The 27,456-nt window shown below is 38.8% G+C and overlaps 1 protein-coding gene across 10 annotated transcripts in view; it reads right to left on the bottom strand.

Annotated features, from left to right (window-relative positions):
- Positions 1 to 2,090: 2,090 nt before the first annotated feature.
- The window catches only part of TJP1 (tight junction protein 1), a 160,505-nt gene continuing 135,139 nt past the window's right edge, over positions 2,091 to 27,456 (bottom strand). For 4 of the 10 annotated variants that reach the window (XM_077185781.1, XM_077185782.1, XM_077185779.1 and 1 more), the window contains 20 exons: positions 26,245 to 26,350; positions 25,280 to 25,430; positions 24,653 to 24,761; positions 23,786 to 24,005; positions 23,236 to 23,420; positions 23,007 to 23,102; positions 22,492 to 22,574; positions 21,270 to 21,480; positions 20,630 to 20,730; positions 19,336 to 19,689; positions 18,671 to 18,922; positions 17,029 to 17,928; positions 16,594 to 16,688; positions 15,873 to 16,097; positions 10,868 to 10,918; positions 9,941 to 10,116; positions 8,844 to 9,285; positions 7,395 to 7,612; positions 6,950 to 7,093; positions 2,091 to 3,665 (listed from right to left, as the gene is read on the bottom strand). In XM_077185781.1, coding sequence (XP_077041896.1) covers positions 3,571 to 3,665; positions 6,950 to 7,093; positions 7,395 to 7,612; positions 8,844 to 9,285; positions 9,941 to 10,116; positions 10,868 to 10,918; positions 15,873 to 16,097; positions 16,594 to 16,688; positions 17,029 to 17,928; positions 18,671 to 18,922; positions 19,336 to 19,689; positions 20,630 to 20,730; positions 21,270 to 21,480; positions 22,492 to 22,574; positions 23,007 to 23,102; positions 23,236 to 23,420; positions 23,786 to 24,005; positions 24,653 to 24,761; positions 25,280 to 25,430; positions 26,245 to 26,350 — 4,214 coding nt within the window. In that variant the 3' untranslated portion in view covers positions 2,091 to 3,570. The remainder of the gene's footprint in view (positions 3,666 to 6,949; positions 7,094 to 7,394; positions 7,613 to 8,843; positions 9,286 to 9,940; positions 10,117 to 10,867; positions 10,919 to 15,872; positions 16,098 to 16,593; positions 16,689 to 17,028; positions 17,929 to 18,670; positions 18,923 to 19,335; positions 19,690 to 20,629; positions 20,731 to 21,269; positions 21,481 to 22,491; positions 22,575 to 23,006; positions 23,103 to 23,235; positions 23,421 to 23,785; positions 24,006 to 24,652; positions 24,762 to 25,279; positions 25,431 to 26,244; positions 26,351 to 27,456) is intronic. The other 6 variants (XM_077185780.1, XM_077185787.1, XM_077185784.1 and 3 more) reach the window with 6 other exon arrangements.

The raw sequence follows: 27,456 nt of genomic DNA, 5'->3' as shown, positions 1-27,456 counted from the left end.
ATTTAGAAACTAATACCTTAAAAGTGTTTTCAACCAGCACTTACCTTAACAGGCATTTATTTTCACAGCCTATCTACTCATCAACTTTTGTACAAAATAGATAAATGGTGCAGAATACTATAAAGACAATGTAATAGTAAATGTATTTATTCTCAAATCCTTGCTTACAAGAACATAATGCACAGTCTGGAGACAATCAAAATCATTTTTACCCAACCATTTGATATTGCCAGTGGATGGAGCCAGTAGCCTGAGAAGTCCATGTGCACCCAGACCACCAGAGCACTCAGCAAGGCTTCTACAAACGCCCTCCTCAGTGACTGAGACACTAAGAACACATTCTGCAGATATGCTTACCAGCCTCTATTCTCCAAGGCTGGATGGCTTTAATTTCCATCACATATTCCAGGTTTCATTGCAGCAGAGAATCTTCAGCCATACCCTACCATTGCTGAATTGCTTCACCTAAGCCAGGCTGGTAGGAATAGATTACTTTTACAGATGTAACTATGTATCACTGAATATGTACTGCTATGTTTATTGGGAAAATAAAAAAAAAAAAAAATTTTCACCAAAAACCTAAATCAGAGAGACACAGCAATTCTATATCCCCTGTCTGTTTCCAACACTGCAGGCCCTTTTTTAAAATGAACACAAGACTTGAGATTTACATTTTCAACACTTCTGTACAATTTGCAGGGCCAGAGTTGACCAGGACATCACTGAGACAAATAGGAAGAATTGAGAGATGCAGTTTTTGAGCTTCACAATAAACAGTAAATAGAAACAGTATTAAAATGTTACAGGTGAACTTACCTCCTGCAGAGCCTAGCCTATATAAAATACATAAGGAATGTAATGAGTTGCAAGGATAGATTTCAAAACCACAATTATTTTAAAATAAATGTGTTATTTTAGCCTAGTTATTCTCACTGGCCATGTTTTAACCCAAAACAATGGGATTTAATAAGAAAGAAGGCATGCACATGGCTCACATTAGACACTTTGACAAACCTTCCCACAGGCAAACAGCAAAGGACAATTTCCCCAACAGGCTGCTTTGCAGTATAGAATCACCACATTTTCAAACAGCATCAGTTTCTCATCTCACTTATGAAACAACAACAGAGCAAAAACTGTTTTTTTTTTTAATTTAGATAGAAAGGCATAACCCTATGCTCTTTAAAAACAGAAGAGCAGAAAGATGTCATCTGGGTCACTACAGTACAATCACCACAGGACAGTTACACCCTACAGCACACTCAGGATGCCCAGGACACAAAGTAACAGCACTTCCATGCAGTGTAATGCCAGGGTGCCCCAAGAGGGCCTCCTTCTGTAGTGTTTCACATGGTCCTGCTTTTGGCTGGGATAGACCCAAATTCCTCCTCAGTGGGTGATACTGTGCTGTGCTTTGAACTCCATTACATCACTGTTGATAGCACTGATGCTTTTGTTCAGCCAAGCAGTGCTTACCCTAGGCCAAGGATTTTCCAGTGTCTCATGCTCTGCTAATGAGTGAGATAAGCCATGAGGAACAATAGGAACAATAGTAAATGCGACCTCTGGGCTAAGTCATGCCTGAGAAACAAAACTTACTTGTAAATAGAAGTACAGAAAGGAAACATCAGGGTTATGCACTGCTTCCCAGCATTTAAAAAAAATCTTTTAGAACTTATTTTCCCAGATAGAATGATACTAGTTAGGCATGGAATACTCCAAACAGGTAATGGGATTCTGTAGGAATAACTTTAAAATAGTAGAACTATAGTATGTTTAAATCTACATGCTGGAACACTTCCAAGGTTTTTGGAAGATTAGGTGTCACAGGTAAACTAGCCCAACACAATGAGCCAAGAGAGAAATCTACCTCTCCTAGCTGAATTGAGTAATTCCAATGGATCCACACTGGAGTTCATCATTTCAGAAGCCCTGCTGTAGATAGCTCCAACTCACTCCACAAAGGAGTTCTACTACACATATGAACATATGGCAGAATCCAGCTGTCTACTTACACAGAAAAAATAAAATCAAAATGGTGTTAGGTACACATAAATGCATTTCAGAAATAATAAGGTACTACAATCATCTTTATTATTTTAAAAACGGTTTTATTCTGTATATTTAGAAACGTGTAATTTTAATAACTGCAGAGAAAAAAAAAATCAGCCACACCTGAATAGCTAATAACTCATTAACAGAATGCAGTGGTATATTATCTAAACAGTAGTAGTGCCATTGTGCCGTAATAAATTGTCTATTAGTAAAAAAATACATTTCAGGGCACATAGTACAGCATCCTTATGACAAATTACAGTAGGGATACTTTTCAAGAATTTAATCAAAGTAGAGAATTCCGAGTTATATTCTTTAAATGCAGCACTTTAAAAGGTAACAACTTTGTGCATTTTTAAAAAATGTCCTCGTTCGTATATTGTAGAAATGCTGCTTTATTGCTGCAGATGTCAAAGTTCAAGGCTCAAAAGGTATGAGAATACAAAGATATCCTTAAGAAACTTCGTTTGTTTTTATATATATTTATATATATAAAAAGGTAAAGCTTATAAAAGTTAATTTACAAACCAAAAACAAAAGTGGTATGCACGCATTATATACAAGCGGTCTATAACATCTATAAATTTTCAAATGCATAGCAGAAAACATACCATCATTTTCTTCTGGTTCTCTTCTGGCTGATGAACACAAACAACGCTCCTTCTCTAAACCAAACTCACAATTTTTTTGTTGTTGTTCCCCCCACCCCAGTCTCTCATGATATAATATCTAAGTAAGCACAAAAGCCATACAAACTTAATACAGAGAACTATGAGAGCTAAGACTATTAAAAACATGAGGGTAAGGCATCCCTGCTGGTTAATAGGTCTGTAATAATGTGGTTAATTTACAAATCCACAGAGGCATCTGAACCATAGTCATCCCACATGCTTTTCCCCCTCCCCCCTGTTCTCAGGACAATGTTTCCATATACAGCAAGTAGATGTGTTTGCATTACCTCTCAGCAGAGGAAAACATCTAAACTGTGCTACTCCGAGCTGACTGCCAATTCCCTGGACATGTACACCAAAAGTCATTTAAAAAGCAGAGACCAAAAGGTAGTCTTGTGAGTTAAAAACACACAGTTGCAAAAATGCAGGCCAAAATCTGTGGTTTTGACACTGAAGTATGAAACAAATTTAGTTCCTCTGTGTATAGTTTCATTGGTACTTTCAGATAACAACAAAATACTAGTAGTGTCCTTTAACAAAGAAAAAAAAAAAAGAAACAACAAAAAAAGAAACAAAAAACCCAACACAAAAGAACAACCAAACCAAAGCATACAGAACCTGCAAAACCCCACCTTGTTCCCCCTGTACACTCCCTGCTTGTGGCATGTATTGTGACCATGGTTCAAAGAGTGTACTTGCTAATTCATTGTTAGTTAAAGCAAGATGCTTAAACACTAAGATCCATTATCACTTATAGAACAGTTAATACTTGATAGAGTGGTTCAGTTTATATGTAAGGTCCATCTCAGTTTCATGTTATCTACTCAGTCAGCTAACTTAATATTTAGAAGTGGTCAATTAGGACTGAGACACAGTTTGCTCCAACAAGATAGTTTGGATCCCCGGGAAGAGACTTGTTCTGCCAGGTTTTGGGGTCACCTGTGGGAGGAAAACACAATGCTGGTGTTTAGTATCTGCTGTCACACAGTGCACATCTTGAAACAACCAAGCTTTTGGACAGGAGCTTTTAAGTTCTGAAGCAACACCTCTTTTGGTTTTTTGGTTTTTTTTTCCTTTGTTCCTGTTTTGTTTGATGGTTTAAAAAACCCTGCAGTTTGCATGTTATTAATAAAAAAATATCCCTTAATTTTCATATAACATAGGATAAGGTCAGTTATTCAAAACATATGCTGTGGCATTCAGGAACTGGAAAATATCACTCAGACTACTCTAAGCACCAACACAGTGCTTTCTATCTGAGACTTATTAACAGTGAATCAAGTGTTCACTGCCTCCTTCCTAAAGTGCCATTGACAAAAAAAAGAAAAAAGAAATTTTAGAAGTTAATGTAGGCAAGATGCATTTGAAGTGTCTTGAAACAGTTCTGAGCACAGATGAGGCAAATCAGAAGTCATGTTGTAACTAAGCACTATGACACATTGGTAGTTTTATTTTCTGTGATGAAAATAACTGTAGACAGGATTGTAGTCATTTTGCAGCTACATCCAGTATATGTGTTTAAAAGCCTGAAATACTAAAAGTATTCCAGTTAACTGGTACATAAAAATCTTTATAACAGAGTTATCTACTCATGATCAAAGGTTCTGGGTAAGAATCTGTTACAGCAGGTCACCAGCTGCCATCTCACCAGACCAAAGGTTACATTCCCTCTGCACAGTCAATTGTCTCTTAAGTGGAGACAGTATTCTTCATTTACCCACCTACAATCACTACCAAGTGTTGCCACTACACAAAAGGTCTGACCATCCCACTACGGTAGAAAGTGAAAAATGCACTGAAGTTCTCTTCAGCCTTTCAGATAAATGAGATTAAATAGCTTGGCCAAATAAATCTGCCTTGAGGAGAAATGCATAACAAGCTAGAGAACCCAGTCACACACCTGAGCAAACACCTGAGACCTCAGTATTAAGTGAGAATGATACAAATTCCACGTAATTTTCTTGAACTCATGAAAACAAAATGAAGTACACAATGCACTGAGTGATGGCAACATCTAACGTAGTGACAAAGAATAGAAGTGGCCAGTGTACAGCCAGAGAACACAAACAAATTTACTGCAACCAGCTGAGACTGCTTATTTCAGTCAAAAACCTCAATAATGCTGGAGAATTATTCCTTTTATAGATTGAGGAAATTCCATTCAAAACTCATATGACCAAATGTATTAAAAGGGTAGAAGAGGACTGTAAGACGGTCGGGTCCTAGTCTTGCACATGAGACAGGCAGACTTGTTTCCAACCTTTCCTTCTAAATCCATAGTAAGGATACATAGCTATGGAGGATGTTTTTCCCATATTTTCCCATAAAACTGCTTTGAAAAGGAAAATAAAGAGATCACTCAGTATTTTTTATGTTCTAATCAATGTGGCCATAAAAGGCAATTTTTTTCCCAGTCAGCTTTAATACCAGAATCAGTTAAGCTTTTGCAGGGGTTTAACAGTAAAATACCAATGTATGAGGCTTAAATGTGGCAGAAAGGATGTTAGTAAGTGCAAATGAATGTCACTTTTAGGACAGAACATGGATACATTGAGAAAAGATGAGGTAGAGCAGACGACTGAAGAGAGAAAGACCCCAGAATTGTATAAATTATTATAATAAAGCCACCCCAAGAATCAGAGTCCCATAACCAACTAATTTAGAAAGAGAGAAAACAATTATTTATTTAAGACACAGTATGGTCTACTTACATATCATAAGACAGAATTGCCTAATTTTTAAGTTTGTCTCAAAAGAGCAATGTTATGATATACATCCCATTTCAGATTAACAGAATGTGGTGTTATATTTACAGTACAGAAAGTGTTAGGGTTTAAATATACACGCTCTTGCTTTCACCCACACATGCACGCACACACACATCCCACTTTGGAAAGGGAGGAAAATGTCTCAGTAACTTCAGTTATTGTTTAGATCATTTGAGTCCTCTCCCTTCACTTCAAGTAAGTTCATGAACAGGTGCTATTAGTTACAAAGGAAGTGCTGTGTTGGTTTTGTACATAGTTGTCATATCTTTTGGGACCCTATCGTTTATGAGCCTGTGTTTTAACACAGCCACGTATACACACATTGTTAAATAGATGCATGCAACACATGCATAGAATAGCTTATAAAAAACAACTAAAAATTATTGCCATTAATACCTCTAGATTATTGATTCCCCATGAAGGGGATTGATGCTTTAATCTTTCAAAGCATCAGTGCTTTGGTGTTGACAGTGATAGATACATTAGTGACAGAGGATATGCGTACATGGTGGCTTAAATGCTGTATACAGAAATACATTTTTCACTCAGTACTCAGATCACATGTGCACATTAATGGCTTGAATCTTTCACCATAAATTTTGAAAGTAGCTGAATAAAATCTTAAGACTTTTTCCCCAGATGTGCAAACGTTCCTTTTTAAATCTCTGTAACCTCACAGCCGTTTCATGAAATTGCTTGAAACTTGCCCAGAATTCTCAATTAGGCTCCTCACTGACAATTCCAGCCAATACATTCTCTCCCTCATCCCAGAAAGCCACAGTGAGGTAAAAATGAACAGGTAAATAAAATTGCAACCTAGTTGCAACTTTTACTATCAACCAGAGACTTCTGGATAAAGGCAGTAGAGGAGAGATAGGTAGGAGCAAGCAAGAAAAGTCTTTTGGAAAAACCAGCTACATTAGAATAAACTGTAAATGCTTTTACTGCACACTATAGTTTTCTTAAATGACCGAATTGTTAGCATCAACTTGCACACATGGAAACAGTTAACAAGCGTTAAATTATGATTTATGAGCATGCAGATTGTTAAGATTTGCCAGAGTCCTATATGGTTAATTAAGCAACAGACAAACACCAGTTATGTTACAAAGGCCAATCAGAGGTACATATTCATTTCCTCTCAATTTTAGTGCGACTATCATTTCAAGTGTATTCAGCTGCAGCAGTCCTCAAGAAAGAAGACAGAATAGAAAAATACGGTAATATTGAATAGACTGGAGATATTACTCTTTTTCTGCTATCATGGTTCTAGCTATGAATTTGCACCATGAGTAAATGTAAGAAAGACATTTGTAATGAAAGTGAAATGGGAGAGTTTGACACAAATACAATGATTGAGTTTTTATATTACACAGCATCACCTTTAGCCAAAATTAACTTAAATTATACGATAGCACCCAAAAGCCCCAAAAGGACAGAGGGAGGACAGCATACCCGACGAGGAGTCGGAGGATTTTAGAGCAAAAGACCAACCATCAGGGGTCATAGACGCACAGTGTGGCAGGCGCAGCTCCACTGGCTTCAGGAATTTTAGTCCATGAGGCCCACACATTACCAAGGGGCTAAGAAGTGTTTCACCTGGAGTTAAGAGAAAGAAAAAATCTCTGGAAAATACTGACTTGTGACATACATTCCAAGTATTACACAGTTACACTGCAGAGCTGCTCAGTAACTCAATTTAGAGAAAAATATGAACATTTAGATCTGTCAGTAAAGAAAAGCACAAGACTGTTTCTCACTCAAGTGACTTGTCAATAGAACACACTACAATCTCAAAATGAAAACTGTTGAAGCTTATTAAGGTTACTTTCATATTCTGTTTTGTCCTTGTTAGAAAATACTTGTATTAAATAACAGAACATACAGTTCCAGCTGTTACCTTTCTCTTTATCCAAAGGTGGAAGTATACTGTTGTCTCTGCAGACTTTGAAATATATTTCTTGCTCTATTCCCTCTGGAATGGCTCCTTGTGGTATAATAATACTAACTCCAGTCTCTATGGAGCTCAATACACCACCATTGCTGTTAAATACACCTCTTGCTGTGGCTACAACAGTGTGTCCATCTTCTTCCTCCTCATCCTCAAGTGCTGTAGGGCTGAAAAGACAGAGAGCCTAGCAGTTTTATCAATATTTCCTTCCTGAAACTCTATGGCAAAAAACTCACCTCTGCCCAAAAAAAACCCCAAAACAAAGAAAGAAACCCCCCAACAAACAAAAAGCCACCAAATCTCACAAGCTCTGAAAACATTCAGCAATTAGTTAAAGCAAGAATTCAGACCCTCTGAATCTTGTGTTCCCAACTGCCTGCTTCAGGCATTACACAGAATGAGCTTACCCCAGCTACAGATTCAGCTTCATAAAAGTAAATGCAACTAACATCAGAAAGTTTATTTTTTAGCCCCATTCTGACTTTAATACTAGAAGAACTAACAATTTTTATTCAAGTAACACTGAGCCCTTCTACTTACATATAGAAAACAAAGCTTGCAAAAATAAAAATGAAAAAAATTACACACGTTTTTCCAGGTTGCCAAGCTATAACTGAAGAGAAATGTATAACTTAAAGGTACCTTGTTGAAGGTTTCAAAACAGTCTCAAAAGAATGTCACTCAAAGAACCAGTAACTCCAAAATGTAGTAGTCTACAGAACTATCTAGCATAAAACATTTCTCAGGTGCTTAACAGCATATAGGACAAACAGCAAAATTTTAAGTCTAGTTCACGCATTATTATTATCCTGAAATAAAATATTAATAAAACACTATTCTGTAAAAGCAAATAGCTGGAGATTGTAACAGTATCTGTTGCTCTTGACATAGTTCTTATACATTAAAGCATATTAGACAAGCACAAGCTGCCATTAAGCAGCTGCTGGTTTGTCTCACAGTAAAGAGCAACAGTATGAAACTGCAGAAGTTACTTTCTCTTTTCACAAGTATTTCTAAGGTATCCCTTATTCATGTGTCCCATGAGGTCTCTCTAAGCACACAATGAATACAATTTGGTGCAACAGCTATCTTTAGAAATTAATTCCTTTTCTGGAAATAGATTGCCAGGACAAGTTACTACTATCTACCAGAAAAATTATAATTGAGTATGAGAAATAGGAAGTAAAAGCCATACCACATAACAGAGTGCAAGACAGTACAGGGACATAGAACACATTTTAAGTATCTATCCTTCAGCAGAATTTAGAATCATAGCATCAATCTTTCAACTATTACATCAACAGAAATTAGAAGCAGAATAAAAAAAGCTGTATTTTTCACAGGTTTCACAGATGACCTATAGATGTACAAGTGGAAACAGAAGGAGCAGCAGCTCACCTTACAGGAATGGCTTTAGGCACAGCATTGACATTATTTGGTTGATATTTAGGCTTGTCGACCTGTACAGCATAGGTGTCCATTCCACTCTCAAAGTCGGGGGGCTGCGATGAGCTGTGTGCTTTCAAAATTGGTTGAGGAGAATTTGAAGATTTTGATGGCAACTCTGGTTTATGCTGAGCTTCATTTGGCAAGAGATTGTGGTTGAATTTGGGACTTTCAAACTTGCGCTCAAAGGGCCGCGCGGCGCTCGTGTAAGGTTTGGTTGAGAAGCGGTTGTAGGAAGGAGTGACTGGTTTCTGAATCTGCTCAGTTCCATTCACAGGGCCTTTGTCAGGGAAGCTCTTCTGAGGGTAAAAAGTGGACTGCACAGTGTCCTCTCTAGAGGATCTGAAAATTGCTGACTTATTCTGAGGTGGAGGAGGGTCAGACACAGAGTTAACTGCAATGAAAATGAAAATACTTGAACTTGTTAGTAACCAGAAATGTCTAAAGGCATAAAAACACATTTTAGTCAATTCATAATCTTCAGTATAAAATATACACAGGTTCAGCTTTGCTCTCTTAGATCATTTGTCCTCCTCTTGCCTTTTGCACGTTATCTAACATTTCATTAAACATGTTGAAGACAACAGTATCACCTTTCAATAAAAAGGTTAAGACTCATTTATATCATTATATATAGTACTGAACTACCACTGTGTACTTGCACAAACCAGAAAATTCAATTGAACTGGGCAATCCCCTCAATATGAAACTGAAAACAACTTTTTCTTTTGTTTTTAGAAGTCTTCAACTATTACTCATGTCAGAAGAATTCTGGTCCAAAGCACAGGGAGTTTTACTTCATCTTTGCTGAGACAGTTGAGACAGTATGGGTACTACTAATACCTGGAAGCTACATAGTTTCAGACAGAATCACACAATAATTTCATAAAACTCAATCTCACTACAGTAAAAGACTATTTTCAATAATAATTATTCCACATTTCAGTTAGAGAACAAAATAGCCACATGTGTAGACATGCTGAAGCAACCCCACAAGCACCTGAGAAGCAATGGCTGTTCCCACAAAGGTGAGCTTTGTAACTGCTCACCTTCAGAAAGTGCAGGCTTGTGGTGTGCTGGGAGAGACAGGACAGGGCTATTAATTGACTGTGGCTGTGTGTACTGGACTGAAGGAGCAGGAGGAGGAGTTGTAACTTGAGGGATTGGCTCATAGCGTTTTTCACCAACAGGTCTATCCATTGATTCAGTATCAGTTGGTTTCCCCCTGTTGAAATAGAATTAAAAACAAACATTTGACGGTTCAGTTTCCATACAGCTCCCGCAGTCACTGCTATTTTTTGTCTTCTATGATCACCTGATTTCCATCTTTTCCTATAAACATTAAAACATTATTTTCTTGAATAGCCTGTCTCAAGTATAAAAACATTTATTGATAAGCACAAGAGATTCAGACAACATTGACCTTTAGAAGATTAGTAACACAAACCAAGGCAAACGAAAGGCAGATGACATTTCAGGTGTATTTGCATAATTGCCTACTAGATATTAATTTTTCAACTTCATTTGGAGTAATTTCAATGAAAGAATGTTCTCTAATTTCATGGGTTTTCAAAAGAAAAATGTAAATCCACTTCTTTTTGGGGATGTTTTTGAAAAGCATAATTAGCCAAGAGGACAATGGATTCTAGTATAACTTCTTTAAATACACCTAGTATTTGAACAATGCCATCTTAATTAGAAATGTAATCAGCTTAAGCTTCACTAGCTTTATGTGCATAGCGTATGTAACTTTAAATCTTATTTTCAAAACATTTTTCTTATACTAGAAATGTTTGTCCACAGGTTTACTTCAGAAAATGATTGATTTCACCAACACCTGTAATTTTGGACCGCAATATGTTTATTGCGCTTACTTCCAGAATTTGTGTTTCAAATTTTAGTGCACATAATGCCTGTGATGAAATGTAACAGTGAGAGGACACCTGAAAACATCCTCACATCAACAACAGTCTTACCACTTGATGCTCCTTTTCAAGTAGTCATAGCTAGTGTAAGAGCCAAGAAATCTAGGTGATGGCAAAGCAAACAGCAACAGAAGAATGAAAGAAAACAGTCATTCTATCTTGAGCATATTATTTCTTTACACTCTATGTTAGTCCTAGCAGCTGTCATATGACAAGGTTGTTGAAACAGACACACTATTCACAGAGAGGTTTCTGACAAAACCTTTACCATATGCATGTGCACAATGATCACAAATTCAATATGAGATTCAGTCAGTGAATTAGGAGGGAGTCAAGATCTTGGATTGGCAGATATTAAAAGTAAGAATGAGAGTACACTAAGGCATTTGTTACAATCTGCATAAACAAAGTTATTCAATACATCAAAAGAGATGAACAACCTCACACATGGTCTAATTTGAAACAACTTCTTCAGTCAGAGCATTCACAGAATGACCGTGCTTTTGTATTGTACTGCAGGGATGTACTGAGGGCACATTCATAGCAACTGTTTCTCCAGCACTGTCAGTTCACCCAAGAGCCCACACCATAAAATGCTATGGGTTGTGTTTAACAGGATCTAAAAGGACATCTTAGAACTGTTCACAAGTACTAGGAGAGACAGAGAACCAAAAGTACACTGATGGCTTCCCTTGACTTTTAACACTTACCTTGCTTTCATGTAGCAAGAAAATACATTGTCCATGAGGGCAGCTTTCCCTCATTCCTTCACTTTCTGTATGCTCTTACATATTTAACAGGCAACAATTCTAGACACCAACAATCTTGGTGTTTCAGAGGAGTAGGCTATGAAACTAAGAAAAGGCTGGTAACTTTTGAAAGTCTGCTTGATTCACATGATCTGCTTGATCATGACCACATGAATGAGAAGATCAGTGATCTAAACAGCCTATGTATGAACATATCTCTAAAACCAGAGCTGCAAAAAAGAGATTATTTTAGATCTGTCTCAAAGCTTCCATTCACACTGATTTTATCTAAAGCCAGCAACAGGAGTCATTACTGCATGCTCACTCCCTGTTGCCTTTATTCCAGGTGGGTAGCAGCTGCTCTCTCAGAGTGCCCACCTGAAATCACTGCTTGCCAGAGGGAGACAGCAACCAGGGAGGGCAGCCCTGTGCAAGCCCGCAGGAAAAACCAACACTGCACACTGATCAGAACTGCATGGCAGCATCCCAGGGAACAAATAAATGAGGAGGAGTAGCACCTTTTGATGAAGGGAGGAGAGCACAGAGCTGTGTTTAGTATGAAGCACATTCTGTCACGGGCTCCTGACCAGGCACAATCCCATCCCCACTGCTCAGAACCTGTCTGCAGCCAAAGTGATCCACAGCACAGTGATCCCTTAGAGCTTCTAAGTGTGCACATGAAGCTCCCCTAATTATTGATAGGCTGCTTTTTAAGCCATTTCCCACTTCATCTTCATTACAAAATTGTTACTTTAATTTGAAAAGAAGCAGAAATGAACCAGTGGGACCCAGCCTGTGGGTGCAACAGCAACTGCTTTGCTGACATTCAATGGACCCCAGCTCACAGACACTCAGCAGTCTGGATGTGCTCCTCAGTGCCTCCTCAGCTGAGCTGCAGCTGCTCATGTGAGTACTCTTAACCTACTCAGTACAGAAATCTGCAGTTATCTCACTCTGCAGCGTGTCAAGCTAAAGCAGGTAACTACACTGAACCAAGCAGCAACAAATCCACTACTCAGCCACGTGGGTATCTGCCTCAAATTGCTTCAATTAGATCCACTGAAACACATCCATTTACAAATTCTACTGTTTTCTCACATCAAGAGAAACTATCCCTTATTCTACAGTTCCTGACAACTGTAACATGCAGATATGGCATGATCCCTACAAAGCAGCTTTAGCAATGGCATAAATTTCCTGAATTATGAACATAAACCCCCAACAAAATAAAAGAGTGAAACAATTTGTAGTGGGAAAAATATGTACTGTCACCATACTTACTCAGTGGCAAAGAACTTTACATAATTTGATGTTTCACATTAATATTTAACTCTAAGAAAGTTGTAGCTATTGCTCATGAATAAATAAAATCTGTCCTCTGTACCCAGAATACATTATACGGATTATTCAGAAGCAAGAGATTGCATAATCAACAGTTCCTGTATAATCCAAATTTAGTCCTGTTTATTTTTAGAAGAGTTTATTCACAGAGTAGCAATTACCATAGAAATTCACTGGGAAAAAAGATTAATACTGAGCAAGTAACAGGAACAATGTGGAAGCTGGTGAAAGGAGAGTCCTAAACATGAATGCTTTCTCAAGACAGCAGTTGGTTTGTGTTTCCACACAAGGACACTGCAGTGTACTAGAGCCAGTACTGCTCAACTGAGCAGAAGCCTTGTTTAGCTCTTTCCACTTACATTAATATTTTAGTATTTGTCTATTTGCACTGGACTGCTCTGGGTAAATTTTCTTTCCCATGTCTGTCCCTTCCTGTTAAGGGTTACATTCTTTCACAAAGCAAAACACAACACATGTTTGTCCCATATGATACATAAAATTGTCAGCCTTAAAACCAGCATTACCTTGCTCCTCTCTGTGGCAGTAAAAGATGACCTTCCCATATGTACCAGCCCAGAAGTTATGCACTAACTCACCAGCAAAACACAACTGAGCAGCCAAAGAATACAAGTGTCACAGCAGACAAAAGCAGTAGGTAGAAATATGGAACAATCTCTCTCAACCATAAGCTGTTCTGCACCAAAAATTCAATAGTTGTGTCTGTCTTTCATGCTTTTCACCATGACAACACTGCAGATTAACAAATATACAAGGAAAGCTTTCGACACTCTCCATCTGAAGAATTTTACAATCCTCACAATTACACTTCTCCCAAAACATGACTTGGATTTTCAATGGCAACACAGTCCATGCCTATAGACCAGAATGGATCATCTGTAAGTAACACTGGGTTTTGTATGTGAGAGTGGAATTTTGAACATTGCCACTATGAGGCCAGTCAGGACAGTTTTCTTAGGTCTGTGCCTCTGATGCCCAGAGAGCAGAACAGCTAAGCTCTCATCCTGCCAACAGGAGACACTGGGCAAGTGAAAAGGAAGGATAAGAAGCACCCTTGCCTGAGAATCAGAACTGGTTACAGATATCCAATACATCATTTGACATCATTTGGAAAGATATCATTTGGGGAAAAAAAAGTGAAATCTTTAAAATCTATCAAGCTTTTTGGAGCATTCCAACATTCTCAGGTCACACAGAAAGACACTGAAAGATCATAGGCATTATAAAACTTCAGCTAACTAGTTTATGATTTCATTCTAAAGATCTCATTTACATTAAGACTGCTAGATTTTCAGCTTGACCTGAATAGTCCATGTTTCAAGCAGGAATACAACCAAAACCTTCAAAAATCACCCAATTTTCAGGCTGCACGCAGCAAGCCAAGGTAGCTTTTCACAGTAACATCTACAAACATCTTGTTACAGTTTCAAAACAAATTTACAGAATCAAAACAAATTTAGCTAACTGTGGAGAGTATTGAAAAAGTTTGTGTAAATATACTCCAAAACAGCCAGCTCTTTACCTGCACTATATTTGTGTATGAGCTTTCACACAATTTCTGTATCAAAATGTTCCAAATCAAGGAAGCAAAACAATACAGGAAACAGATGTTTCCATCAACAGATTAAATTCTGGCCTCAGCAATATTCCCTAAAGGCTCAGTTTCCTAATGTCAAACATGGCTAAAGTGCACAAGAACAAATGCATGCAGAACTGGAATAAATCAAAATCTTTGTTTTGGAAGATGTGTAAGCACTACTGTATTAGACTAAGAAAATACTTTGTTATGTGCTGCTTATGATCACAAACAGAACACAATCCATGATCTTGATGAGCCATTGATTTATTTCCCCCAGTAAGTCCATGCTGACTGCAAATTAAGTGGGAGTGTTGATTTGCTGGAGGGTAGGAAAGCTCTGCAGGGGGATCTGGACAGGCTGGATCAGTGGGCTGAGGCAAACTGAGTGAGGTTCAGCAAGGCTGGGTCCTGCCCTTGCCTCACACCACCCCCTGAAGTGCCCCTGCTGGGGCAGAGGGGCTGGAAAGCTGCAAAAGGCCCTGGGGGTGCTGGTCAACAGCAGCTGAACATGAGCCAGGTGTGCCCAGGTGGCCAAGAAGGCCAATGGCACCTGGCCTGTGGCAGCCATGGTGTGTCCAGCAGGACCAGGGCAGGGACTGTGCCACAGTACTGGGCACTGCTGAGGCCACACCTCGAGTGCTGTGTCCTGTTCTGGGCCCCTCACTGCAAGAAGAACACTGAGCAGGACCAGAAAAGGGCAACAGGGCTGGGGAAGGGTCTGGAGCAGAAATCCTGTGAGCTGCAGCTGAGGGAGCCTGGGGGGCTCAGCCTGGAGAAGGCTCAGCAGAGACATCATCAGTCTACAACTCATTGAAAGGAGACTCTAGCCAGGTGGGGGGGTCAGCCTCTTCCCCCAGGTAAGAAATGACAGGATAAGGAGGAGTGACCTCATATTGCACCAGGGAAGTTTAGGTTGGATATAGGGAAATATTTCTTTACTGAAAGGGTTATCAGACATTGGAACAGACTGCCCAGGGAAGTCACGGAGTCACCATCCCTGGAGGTGAAAAGATGTGTACATGTGGCATTTAGGGACTGATTTAAGTGATGGACCTGGCAGTGCTGGGTTATGGTTGAACTTGATCTTAATGGTTTTTTCCAACCTAAAGAATTCTATGATTGTAAGTAAAAGTAATGTGAAGGCCCTGATACCTGCAAAAATGATTAATTTACCAAAATAAAATGTTATAGAGATATGTGTTTGTAAACTAAAGCTACACCTAAACAGAAACTTCAGACTTCACGAATTGGAAAGATCATTTAAGTACCACAGGTCCCTGAACTCCACTGAACACAGGCAGAATTTGTTTTAGTCCTAGATGCCCCCCTCCTTTTTCAAATTAAAAAAACCCCAAGAACCCAAACTTACTTCGAATAATTGCTGAAATTCAGCTGATTCTGTGAATGGATTGGTTTGGTGGGCTCAGAGTGATGGCTGGCAGGAACCTGTGCCGATGGCTTGTTTTCAAAACTCCTGCGGTCGAAGTAGGAGAGCTGCTTGCGGTAATACTCCTCATCCTCCTCGGGGTCATAGTGGTTGGAACGAACAATATCTTCAGGTGGCTTCACTTGAGGTCTCTGTGGTTCTGGGGCCCTAACCAAGAACAATAATACACAGTTGCCTTGCCCAGTTGAACGAGCATAGCGCCCAAATTACAATCCTGTTTTATAACCTAGCTAGTAATGTAGCAATGTACATGTAATTATTATAATTGCACTCCTTGCCTTTTTACCTATATTGCATGGGAATTAGACAGTTGTGACATACCATAAGGAAAGAAAATCCTTATTTCCCTTATATCTTATCTTTTCCCTTCTGTTTTGCTTTCTAATTAGCTCAATAAAGACAGAAAAAAGTAGAACAGATACTTAAGTTCCTTCCTCAAAAATGCAGAGGAATTGTATCTTTCCCCCACCTCCCAGCAATCACATCCACGAGGACTGACTTCATGCCCTGCTTTACTGTTGATACACAAACCACACTGACACACTCCAGCTCCTCTCTGCAGTTTCCAATTTGAAGCACTAAGACGTGTTTCTGAATATCTAAATTCATATTGAAAACTAAATTTAATCAGTTGTGCATCTACCTGTAGGTTGTTTTCTCGTGCTCGTACTGGCTTTGAGAAGTTGGTTTTGGACCACTCACACTTGTGAGTGCAGGCTTAGGTGCTAGTTCTGGAGGCTGTAAAGAAAAGCACAGCATATTCTCTTAAATTCTAACATTGAGAAAGATAAAGCACTTTATGATTAAGAAAACTAAGACTACCTTCCCTTCCTACAAAAAAAAAAAAAAAAAAAACACAAACAAACAAACAAGTACTAGCAAAAGAAGAATTAGAGGAGTTTCCAGTATAACAAGATCCCTGACAGTGTTTTCACAAGAAGTGTTCAGGTTCTGCTTTTAAAACATACCACATGTAGGTTGCTGAAAGGCAGTATTTTGTTTCTGAGACAACATTTCACTTCTTGCAGTGCAGTCTCATTAGCAAAAAAGCAGGAACTAAACAACTTAAATTATTTACCTTGACAGTTGATGTATCACTCGTATCCTTCATTTTTTCCAAAGATGGGGATCTTCTCCTTTCAAATATCTTAACCCTACTTCGCACAGACTGCGGTTTCATGGCTGGATCTTCTTCTTCCTCAGCTAGAGATGGCGGTGTAGGCAGTGGTTTACTGTTGGAAGGCAAAACTTCTGGTTTGGTTTGTGATGAAGGGGGAGGAGGAAGAGAAACACCTGAAGTGCTATGAGAAGGTTCATATTGTCCAGCTTTAGCATTGTAAGCTTGAGGAGGACCTTGCTCATAGCCCCTTATGTGTGGATCGAAGTACTGCTTGGGTTCAGGAGAGCGAGATATGGCTGACTGGTATGGCTGCGCCTCTGGCTTGTATCGCCCGTGGGCGTCGTACCCAACCACGTGTTGATCTTCGTATCGCACTTGTGGTAAGCTGAAGTTCTTGGGGGCATGCTCATAGCGAGGCCTGCTGTCATAGCTCATTGCAGGGGGCTCCTCAAAACGAGGTTGTGCTGGGTAATAGCTGCGTTCTGTGCTCTCTTCTAGATTTTGTCTGGAATCAAGATCCCTAGGAGGCTGGTTTTCATAAGCTGTTCTTGTTTGGTTATAGGGCTGTTTCTCCTCATAATATGTCCAGTGCTCCTCGTAGGGAGGCACACGGTCATCATAATGTAGGCGAGGGTCATAACCACGAGAAAATTGATCTACATAGTTTGTAGAGTCATACCTATAGGTTGACTGTTCATAATCCCTACTCGGCTGTTTTTCTGCATACTGAGCCTGGGATTCATAGATCAGATTTGGGTCTCTTTCCTGTCTCTGTACTGGGTGATTCATCGCTGGCTGCTTTAAGACATAGCTTTGTCTGGATGCTTCTTCATTAATGTATGGATCCTTTCGGTACACCTGTTAGAGAGAGACACTTCTCAGCTAAAATGAAGAGTAACTTCAGCTGCAGTTGAAAGGTAGTATTTGAAACAAACCCAAGTTTTAAATATTGGCTTTAATTTTGTTTAAAAAGCAGAATAATTTGGTACAGATGTTTGCAACCAGAGGAAGCTGAACTTGGTGATTCAAGAGATCCCTTTTAGTTACATTTCTAAGAAAAACATGTAAGTAGATTAGAAGAGAAAGACAAAGGTAATAGCCTCGCATCTGGGGTTTGGTGCTCAGAGGAGCACACGCACTTTTATTCAGAATGTGGAAAGAGTGGAAGTGAAATATATAAATACAGTAAGATAGTTCTAGCTTTGCTTTAGAAGTAGATAAAGTCACTCAACAAACTGGAGTCAACTTCATGATCAACGATTCAGCATGATTTAAATTTTAGGGAAATAAGATTTTTCTCGAGGCCTCATTAACAGGAGAACGTTGACAAGCTAAGGAAGTCAAAGTAAAATCAAAATACAGAATGCAGCCTTTTTAAAAAAAGTTGTGTTTTGAGAAGTGAAAAGGATAGAGTTTGAAGCCATGCACACAAAACATTACATGATGCTTTAGCAATTCAGATGAACTGGTTTTTGTAACCTGCATGATTCTCTTAGAAGAAAAAAAAATTAGAAAGAATTCTTCAAATAAGGGCAAAACAAAGCTCATGTGCTAGCTTGATGTATAGCAGGAAATCAGCACAACAAGGTGGCACAGGTACCTTTGCTGGGTCTATATGCGGCGATAAGGATGATGGCTCTTGGTCTCTTAGTACTACATGAGCTCCCTCAGTACTCGGTGTTCTTGAGGGGCCCGCTTGTGGTTGGTAAGAGTTGTAAGGAGCAGCAGTAGGCTCCTCCAGTCTGACATTAGTTAGGTTTACATTAGCATTTACTGTAGAGGCTGATGAGGTTGCAGGGTTTGATTCAGGCGACGGGGAAAGGTAAGGGACTGCAGGTGAGGCGTCTGCTTTCTGTGAAGTGTTTAAAATATTTTAAATATACTGCTATTGAATCAATGTATGACTTTTTGATTTATATTAAAATAATTTAAGTGATGCTCTGACCAATGCAGCTAGATGTAGAATGAAATGTACTGACAGTATCATGCACTAGCTCTTCCAAAAATTCATTAGGTTGAGGATTATGAAAGCAAAACATTTAATCAAAGTAGAATGGTACTTCAATCCCCCTCCTGTCAATGAGTCACTACAACAGGCAGGGCAAGCTGATTCTCCAATTCACTGTAATGTATTGTTGCTGTTGACAGATTCTTGTATGCACACACAACACTGGTAAGCAGAATATAAATGGACATTTCTTATTCAAAAGACCTTGCAACCTGAAGTAAGTGTATAGTGGTCAGTGTACAAAATGACTTTCTTACCGGCTGAGTAGTAGTTGCTTTAAATCCTGAAGAGTCTATTCTGAGATTTGGCTGTGGCTGAGCTTGAGATGCATAAGCAGGGTAAGACTGAGTCTCATGATGCATTCCAGAAGAATCCTCTCGAACAGGTTCAGAGGAGCGTGTAATAGCAGATTCTGGAGGAGTCCCAACCTCATCATTCAGAGTTTCATCCAGTTCTTGATCAGTGTAAGCACCCCCTTCCGTGTCTGTGTCCTCATAGTCAGACGTGTGTCTGCTGTCTGTGCTGTACATGGAATACTCACTGCCGGGAGCGGAGAGGTAAGAAAGGCGGTCATCGTGTAAATCAAGATCATCACTTGTAGCACCATCTGCCTGTGGCAAACAGAATTAGGGTACACGTTTATTGAAATACCTTCTAAAGAACAGCCCTTCTCTTGCAATGTAAACGTGGGAGGAGTTTTATCAAATTCAGCATCAATATCATCACAGGGGACAAGAAATCAGGTTTCCATCACTGAATGTGTTGAGACCTAAAAGACTTGTCTGCAGCCTAGCTCTTTGAATCATTTTACTGAAGGACCAGATGGCTGTCAGTGTAAGGGGATAGTGCAGTGTTCACAGATAGCAAAGTGCTTGGAAAAATAGAGAGCTGCACTTTTAAAGTGGTTTTATGATATCAGAATCATTAATTTGCAGGTACATATAAGGAGCTAAGGTCTAATCCAGATCTAATTAAGAAACCCACAACAATAGCTGATTCATCATTTGCTCACTTTTAGTTGGCACTTCACTTGATAATAGTTCTTCAAGAGGATGGATCTAATGTGCATAGAGTAACAGGCAGCTCAAGAAGGTTAAGTGGAGATTTAGTGGGGAACACAGAATACTAACTTGTGATTTAGCATGTGTTTTCTCACAACTGTTCTCAGAAAGGTCAGTAAGAACATCAATATGCCACTTGCTTTTATAATAATGAAAAACACATTCCATCATCAGGCAATCCCAGCCCTGAGAACCCATGCAGTGAAATTCCCAGAAGTTCTTTGACAAAACCCATCCAATCCCCATAAAATTTTCACAGCATTACTATATCCTCCAGTTAACATGCAAATAACCAAATGCTCCCTTTACTGTACAGCTATATGCATAAGGACAAACTGTACAGTTCTCATTAACAGAGTAAGTGCTATAATGCAGTGACAAACCAGTTCTGAGCAGCTCACACAGCCAGGAGGCACTACTGCTTTAGACCTTCACAGAAAACCTCTCATGAACACTGTTTTGCCATTTCCCCCCAAACATTATTTCTTACCTTTCCTTCTGAAACCCACACCAGTTGGTTCTGTTGTTGCTGAATTGCTTCCTTAAGAGCTCCATACCATCCTTCATTCATTGAATTCAAGTTAATGGTAGCTAGAAGTACAGCAGATTAATTTGACTTATGATTTCTGCAGAACTACAAGAAGGGTCTGTACCATGAGTAATGAAAGCAATATAAACTGGTAGGTTAAAACTATGAGACTTAAACAGTAATGTAAACTAGTATCCAAAGAAACCTTAAGGTCTGATGTGGTTTGGGACGTTTTATCCCACAGGAAATGCTGAATTAACAGTAGCTTAGAATAAAGAGAGGCTTGAGTTTAGCCACACTAAAACAATAATGTTACCTCATTTTCCTATTTATTCAAGTTTTGATTTTGGCCGATGATCCTGCAGAGCCACAAGATCTATTAGAAATGTCATTCTGATGTTTCAGATTGCTTTACATTTGAGCAGTCATGTGCAAATGATGCACACACCAATTAACTACTGGTTATTGAATGGCAAAGCCTGAGCAAGTCTGTCACTGCCTGACCTGCTCCATTTGCAGAAAGTTCTGGAGGTAGAAGCTTCTCTCCTCTTGCCTCCCCTTTCCTCTCAGAATTTCTAATCCAGTCTGTCTAATTACTTACTTGTGAAGAGGTGGTGATTATTTTTGCGGAGCTTGTGAGCTCTTTCATACAGCTTCCTGGCACTTTTTCGGGATTCTGGACACAACCTCATCCTCATGGTCTTTACTCCCTGCTTAGAGTCAGGATTTAGGAACACTACAATTGGATACCACTGTGCATAATTCAGCCGGTCCACTGCATTGGGGGTGACATCTAACAAAGCATGTTTGTCCTGCAGTGACAAAAGGGACAGAGGCAAGAAAGTGAACCATTTATGTTCTAGATGAATTTTAACATACTCCACAAACTGATTTTGTATTGCCTTTAGAGAATTCATTGTTTCAAAGTATTGATTTAAATCCTTCTTCTATTTGAACTAACAAAATAATAAAAACCAAATCAATTCCAATACAATCCTAAATAGGCATATACATTTTGAACTGCAGGACCACTGTATAACTCTAGGATTTTTTTACATTTAATTATATTTTTTTTAAATCTCCTCAAAGTAAGCAGACACTGAAATAAAAAGAAGCCGTTTCCTATCAGCATTCTGTAAACAGGAAAAAACCAAAATCTGAAACAGAAGATATACACATTTCTATCTTCCTTTTTACAAAAAAAATATCACTGTGAGTGCAGAACTTGGCCAGCTTTCATTCAATGCAATCAGGCACACAGCATGAAGCATGCTGACTTTGCTGCTATTATAGCTTTTTTCCCCTCTCATACTTCAGCATCTGAAAATCTTCCAGTTTTTTTTAAAGTAAGGAAATGAATAGGTGAGCCTCATATAATGCACTAATGGTATAGGTTTTAAGGATATTAAGGAAGAGAGATGGAAGAACCCTTTCTTAGTCCTCACACTTATATAATAATTATGTCAAGTGATCAATTTGTACACTGGGGTGGGGCAAAACAACTTCATAAATAAAGTAACCATTTCTAGCTATAATGTCACACCATGGCTTTAAATGAAAGAGGAAACAGCCTAAAAGAGCCTTAATGGAGAGAGGACAACAGCCTCTGGAACAAAGCCTAGAAGCACATCCAGGCTGCAGTTATTAATACAGAGAAGAAGGGTGATAGGTTTTTTCTTATTAACCAACAGAGAGATGAGAAAGTTATTTTTAAAGCAAACACAGTAAGTTACCATTCTACATTTAAAACACCCAACACTTTACTTCATGCTATCAGTTTTACTTTTCTTGTATTAAAAGTCCAGTGACAATAGAAGACTTACTCTATCAATTATCTGCTTTATAGTGTGGAGACGAATAATGCCAGAACTGCGTTGGTCAGTACCAGCATCTCTTGGTTCACTTTCTGGTAAAGAGGACACAGTAAAAACCTACTGTAAGTTTACAACATATTCTACATTCCCTTATTAAGATAAAACAAACCATTTCATAGCTCAAGCTGTCAATTCAGCTTGAAGACACTTCTGATTACATATCATACATGAAAGTCTACCCACCATAATGGCCATAAAAATCACATCTTTACAAAAGCACTTAAAAATAGGATGAGATACAGAATTAAAATGAAATAGGATGAGATACAGAATTGAGGTGGCTATAAATAGAACTAATATGTCTTAAGAGAATTATTAGCAGCAATGTAGTAGAACTTACATTTAGTCTGTTCCTTTACATTGTCAATGTCTTGTTAAATACGTTAACTGAAGTAATAATGTAGAAACAATCTACCCAAAGAAAGCTATTTCCTCACTGCAGAGAAAGCTGATCTCACACCTACTTGCAATTTGGAAGATATCTGGTTCTTCTCTAGCAAGTTTCTCCCGTGCAACATCAGCTATTGGACCAAAAATGGTTACAGGTCTGAGAAACCCAGCTAGAATTGAAGGAAAAAAGAAAAGTCAAGATATATCGATTGCTTAAACCAAATACAAGATACATTTACCCAAACTGGCTTTTGCAAACCAAACCACACAAAGCTGTACTGTGCAGTAAGAGTAAAGCCATACCTTCCCGAAGAACAACTCTTTCATAGGCAGGAAACTTGGTCTGAACAGGTTGGGCAGAGAGATCCTCTCTGCTTTTCCGGAGATTTCTTTTTGAGCTCCGCAAGCCTCGGAATCTCCAAAAGTCTGCTCGGTCTCCTCCTGCTGTCTTTGGAAGCGTGTACTGTACGCTAGCCAGCTGCTCAGCTCTAAGGTGACAACAAATCCCAGTTACCAAGAAGCCAGCTTCTGAAGTAATGCCTGACTAGCAAGCTCACACTCTCAAAAAACCCACTGCCACTGCTTGTTGTATTATAAACTACAAGATAACTACTGAGCCTGGTATCACATTTCTAAAACTTATTATATCCTTGTATTATCTCTTGTATTGAAAAGAAGGTTTATTCAAGTCAAAAGCAAATCCACAGATATTTTACTTCAGTATGTTTTACACTGTTTCTTACTGAACCAATTCTATAAACTTGTGTCCTGCAAGAAGTCCAGTCATTCATGGTACAGATGCCATTTAAAGCTGTGGGTTTGAATCAGTAATTTAACTATTGCAGGATCGTACCTGTTTTTGTTAGGTATGATACCTCTTTCCACTTCCTTATGATTCTTCCCAATTCGAATGGCCAGCCATGAACCCAGTTTGCCATTGTACAGAGTGTCCACCACCCGGAACACTTCACCTTTATTGAAACTTAGTCCATAAGGAGATTCCTTCTCATATTCAAAATGAGTTCTGATATAGAAAGAATCCCCTACATCAGACTCAACAATGCGACGATAAACTGAAAGAAGGAAAAGAAATCACAAAACATCAAGTGTTATATAAGTTCAAGTGATGTTAGAATGTTCACAAGAATTACACAAAGCAATGCCTCACCTTAATTCTCCTTGTTCTAAATGTGCATTACTTCAAGAAGCCTTAATGTCTCAGAGCTGCTCTATTTTAAGCACCACAACTATTTATAGTAAACTCTACTAACATCAATTCAACTTTTATAGTCAAGAATTTGATCAAAGTGCAAGCTTACTTCATTTGCCCTGGAAGGAATTCATCTTGAGAGAAGAAGTTTGTATGTACAAACACATCAGCATAACCACTCATTTTCAATGGCATAATCACAACTGACTCTTCTACTTCCTCCAAGGATAATGCCAAGACATTACTTAGGTGTAGGGGTTATTCTGAAGAGGCATTTTTGGTTTGGAATTTTGTTTGTTTGTTTAGGGGTGTGGGTGTGTGTATACTGGCACCATACCAGTCTCCACTCCATTTGCAGTGGCCACCTATCCTGAAAGCAAAAGGACTCAATGGTCTAAGGAGCCAATTTCCTGCAAGCCAGCAGTTAGTTATTGTTCACTAGAGTTTTTAATGCTGTTCTAAGCAGTCTACTACATCATTTCCATGGTAATGGAATACACAAATATTTACCATCTTTTTTCTTCTGTGCCAAAATGGTGACCTCTTCGCCTTTAGGAAGATCAAGCAAAAACAGGACAGCTTCTTCTCTGATGATATTTGTGAAGTCTACATTATTTACCTGGTATCAATGAAGCAATCAGTTTGAATTAGCATATGAAATTATTACAGAGATTTAATTAATACAATAGAAAATCTGAATCTATTGCTATGATATTTTCTTACTCAATTTCATACATACCAAATGCACATATCTCAGGATGCCTCTTGGACCTCTAAAGAGTCCCACTTTATTTCTCAGTAAAAGCACAGCTTCCAGGAAAATAGGTAGCTGTTCATTTAATGCTCATTATGGAGCACCTAAATACATCAGTAGCCCACAGAGCACTCTGACAACTTAGTCACTCAGCATGAAATCAAACAACTTGATAAACTGAATTAGTCCACAAAATTTAATATCAAAAACTTACTAACCTTCCTAGCAACAGTACAGTAAAAAGAGATTTTGCTCCTAGTAAATAATCTAATAAAAACATACAGAAAAGAAAGTGTATGAACCACAAAGGCAAAATATTCAATCCTACAGAAAGAAAACAGTTTGGTACAACAAAACATTTGTAATGTTAAGTTTTGGCATACCCTGAGAATCTGGTCCCCTTCCTCTAAGCCTTCTTTTGCTGCAGGGCTGTCTTCCAGAACACCAGCTACAAATATGCCAACGTCATTGCCACCTGCTAGTCGCAAGCCCACACTATCTCCTTTTCTGAATTTTACCAGTTTCATGCTTGGCCTAGAAATTTAGAAAATATTCCACTTACTGTTGTAATAGCCCAAAATATCCTGGTAAATTTGAAACATGCAAAGAAGTAATCTGCTTGTTAGTCAATTAGTGGATATTTTGCTATACATACCATTAACTGCTCATCAACTGCAGCATTACAACATGCTCAATAGCAGCACTCCAAAAACCCACCTGCATGTACATGTTTAGTATGGTTTGTCTGTCTTACACTCAGTGTTTATGTGAGACACTGACACTCTCTTCCAAAAACATTCTTCCTTTTAAAGAGCTCTGCTGGCATACAGATCTATTTTGGCTCTGAAGAGATCAAGATGAATTTGAGGTCAAACCAAACTAGAATCTGTTCCCAAGTACACTAATGCCCATAAAGGAGATCCCAGTTGAAGCAGACTTATTTCCATGCTGGGACACTGCACATTTCTGCAGTAGCCTTTATTCACTGCTCTCCAATTACTATGAAAGGTAAAGAATATACTACAGTAACTTTGCTCTCTTTGGAGATAGGGACAGGAAAGGAGGAGTGAGAAACAAACCCAGGACATCCTTTTCACTTGTTGACTATTTTAAGGGCTAATTTCCATAGAAATGAATAGACTTTACAATGGTAAATAAAACAGTGTAAATGCCTACCAGGCTCAGAAATAGATCTCATGTCTTAAATCCTATTATTTGTGAACAGAAGGGTCAGGACAGAATACTGGACATGATATGAGAGCACAGAGAGAGGTTACTGAGTACCCTGGATAACAGTTTGCTTTGCTAAGAAGCAGGCAGGTTCCAAGAGAGTTCAGAGATACGTTACCGAAGCATTCCATCTTCATGGGTTGAATTGGGTAAAGGACCATCAGATGGACTGACTGGTAAATCCACATCTGGCTGACCTCCTTGTGCATACACTGGCTTTGGTTCTATGAAAATACCAGAGATTCCCAATGTCCATTTGGTCATTTAAAGATGAAAATGTGAAGTTTAAATTAGTTAATGACTTACTTAATGACTTCTTCATTAGCCTTCCCTCTACCCCACTTAGAAGTAAAATACTAGAAAACTCACAGCAGAAGACACTCATATCATGCAGTGTGATTACTGGCCTAACAACTGCTTCAGTAAATATTCCCAAACTTCCTCTGCACTTCACTAGGTACTCTGAACACTTCAAAAGGATGAGAACTAGAAGGCTTCATGCTCCCAAGACCACTTTCAATCCTTCTGTTTCTAACCTTAATTTTTCTGACCTAATATCTTCATTTTCCTTTAGTTCTCTTCACTTAAGAATTCAACTTTTGAAATGAAAATGCCTTAAAACCTCGATCTACTCTACATGCCTGAGATCCAGCTGGTGATCCTTAGAGCTATGCACTTACTATGGCTTTGCTGCAGAGCTTCTCTGGAGTTCCTGTGAGGAAACTGCCACTGCAGGCTTCCCTCAGCAATTAGCACTAGCAGGGGCTCTTCTCTGATAAAGGCCTGGCTGTGTTACAAGGATTTATAGGCTCATTTTTGCACTCAGGAAAAGATTTGATTTCAAACAAGTCTGACTTTGAACTAGCCTAATATTCCTGATCTTAACAAGAACTTCACCACCTTCCTTTCAAATCACTGAACAGACTAGTTTGAAATTGGGAATTTCAGGCAACAATGGGGTAATTATGCCTGTTTCTAATGTGACTCTGGTCCTTCCCATACAGTAACACAGTATTTTCCTTTAAGTCTCTAATGAACCTTTCCTAGGCATAGGCAAAGCCTCTGATGATCCCTCCCAACAAATACTTTCCTCCCACCCTTCTTTGACACAATCAAGTATGACAGTGATCTTGTCCTCGCCCCCAGTCTAAGCAGCAAAGCATCACAGATTCTGCCAACCATTTCTCTAACATCTTCATTACAGGCTTGGAAGGCTCCTCATTTCCCCAGAGCTTTTGCGAGGCTGTTAATGGATTATGTTCTTTGCTACACTTTTGTATCTCAGTTTCTCTTGTGCAAGTGAATTTTATCTGCAGACATTAATTTAAAT

Source organism: Agelaius phoeniceus, chromosome 13, assembly GCF_051311805.1.
Source record: "Agelaius phoeniceus isolate bAgePho1 chromosome 13, bAgePho1.hap1, whole genome shotgun sequence".
NCBI classification, from domain to species: Eukaryota; Metazoa; Chordata; class Aves; order Passeriformes; family Icteridae; genus Agelaius; species Agelaius phoeniceus.
The sequence above is the reverse complement of the archived record's forward strand: the minus strand, read 5'-3'. Positions and strand labels throughout refer to the sequence as shown.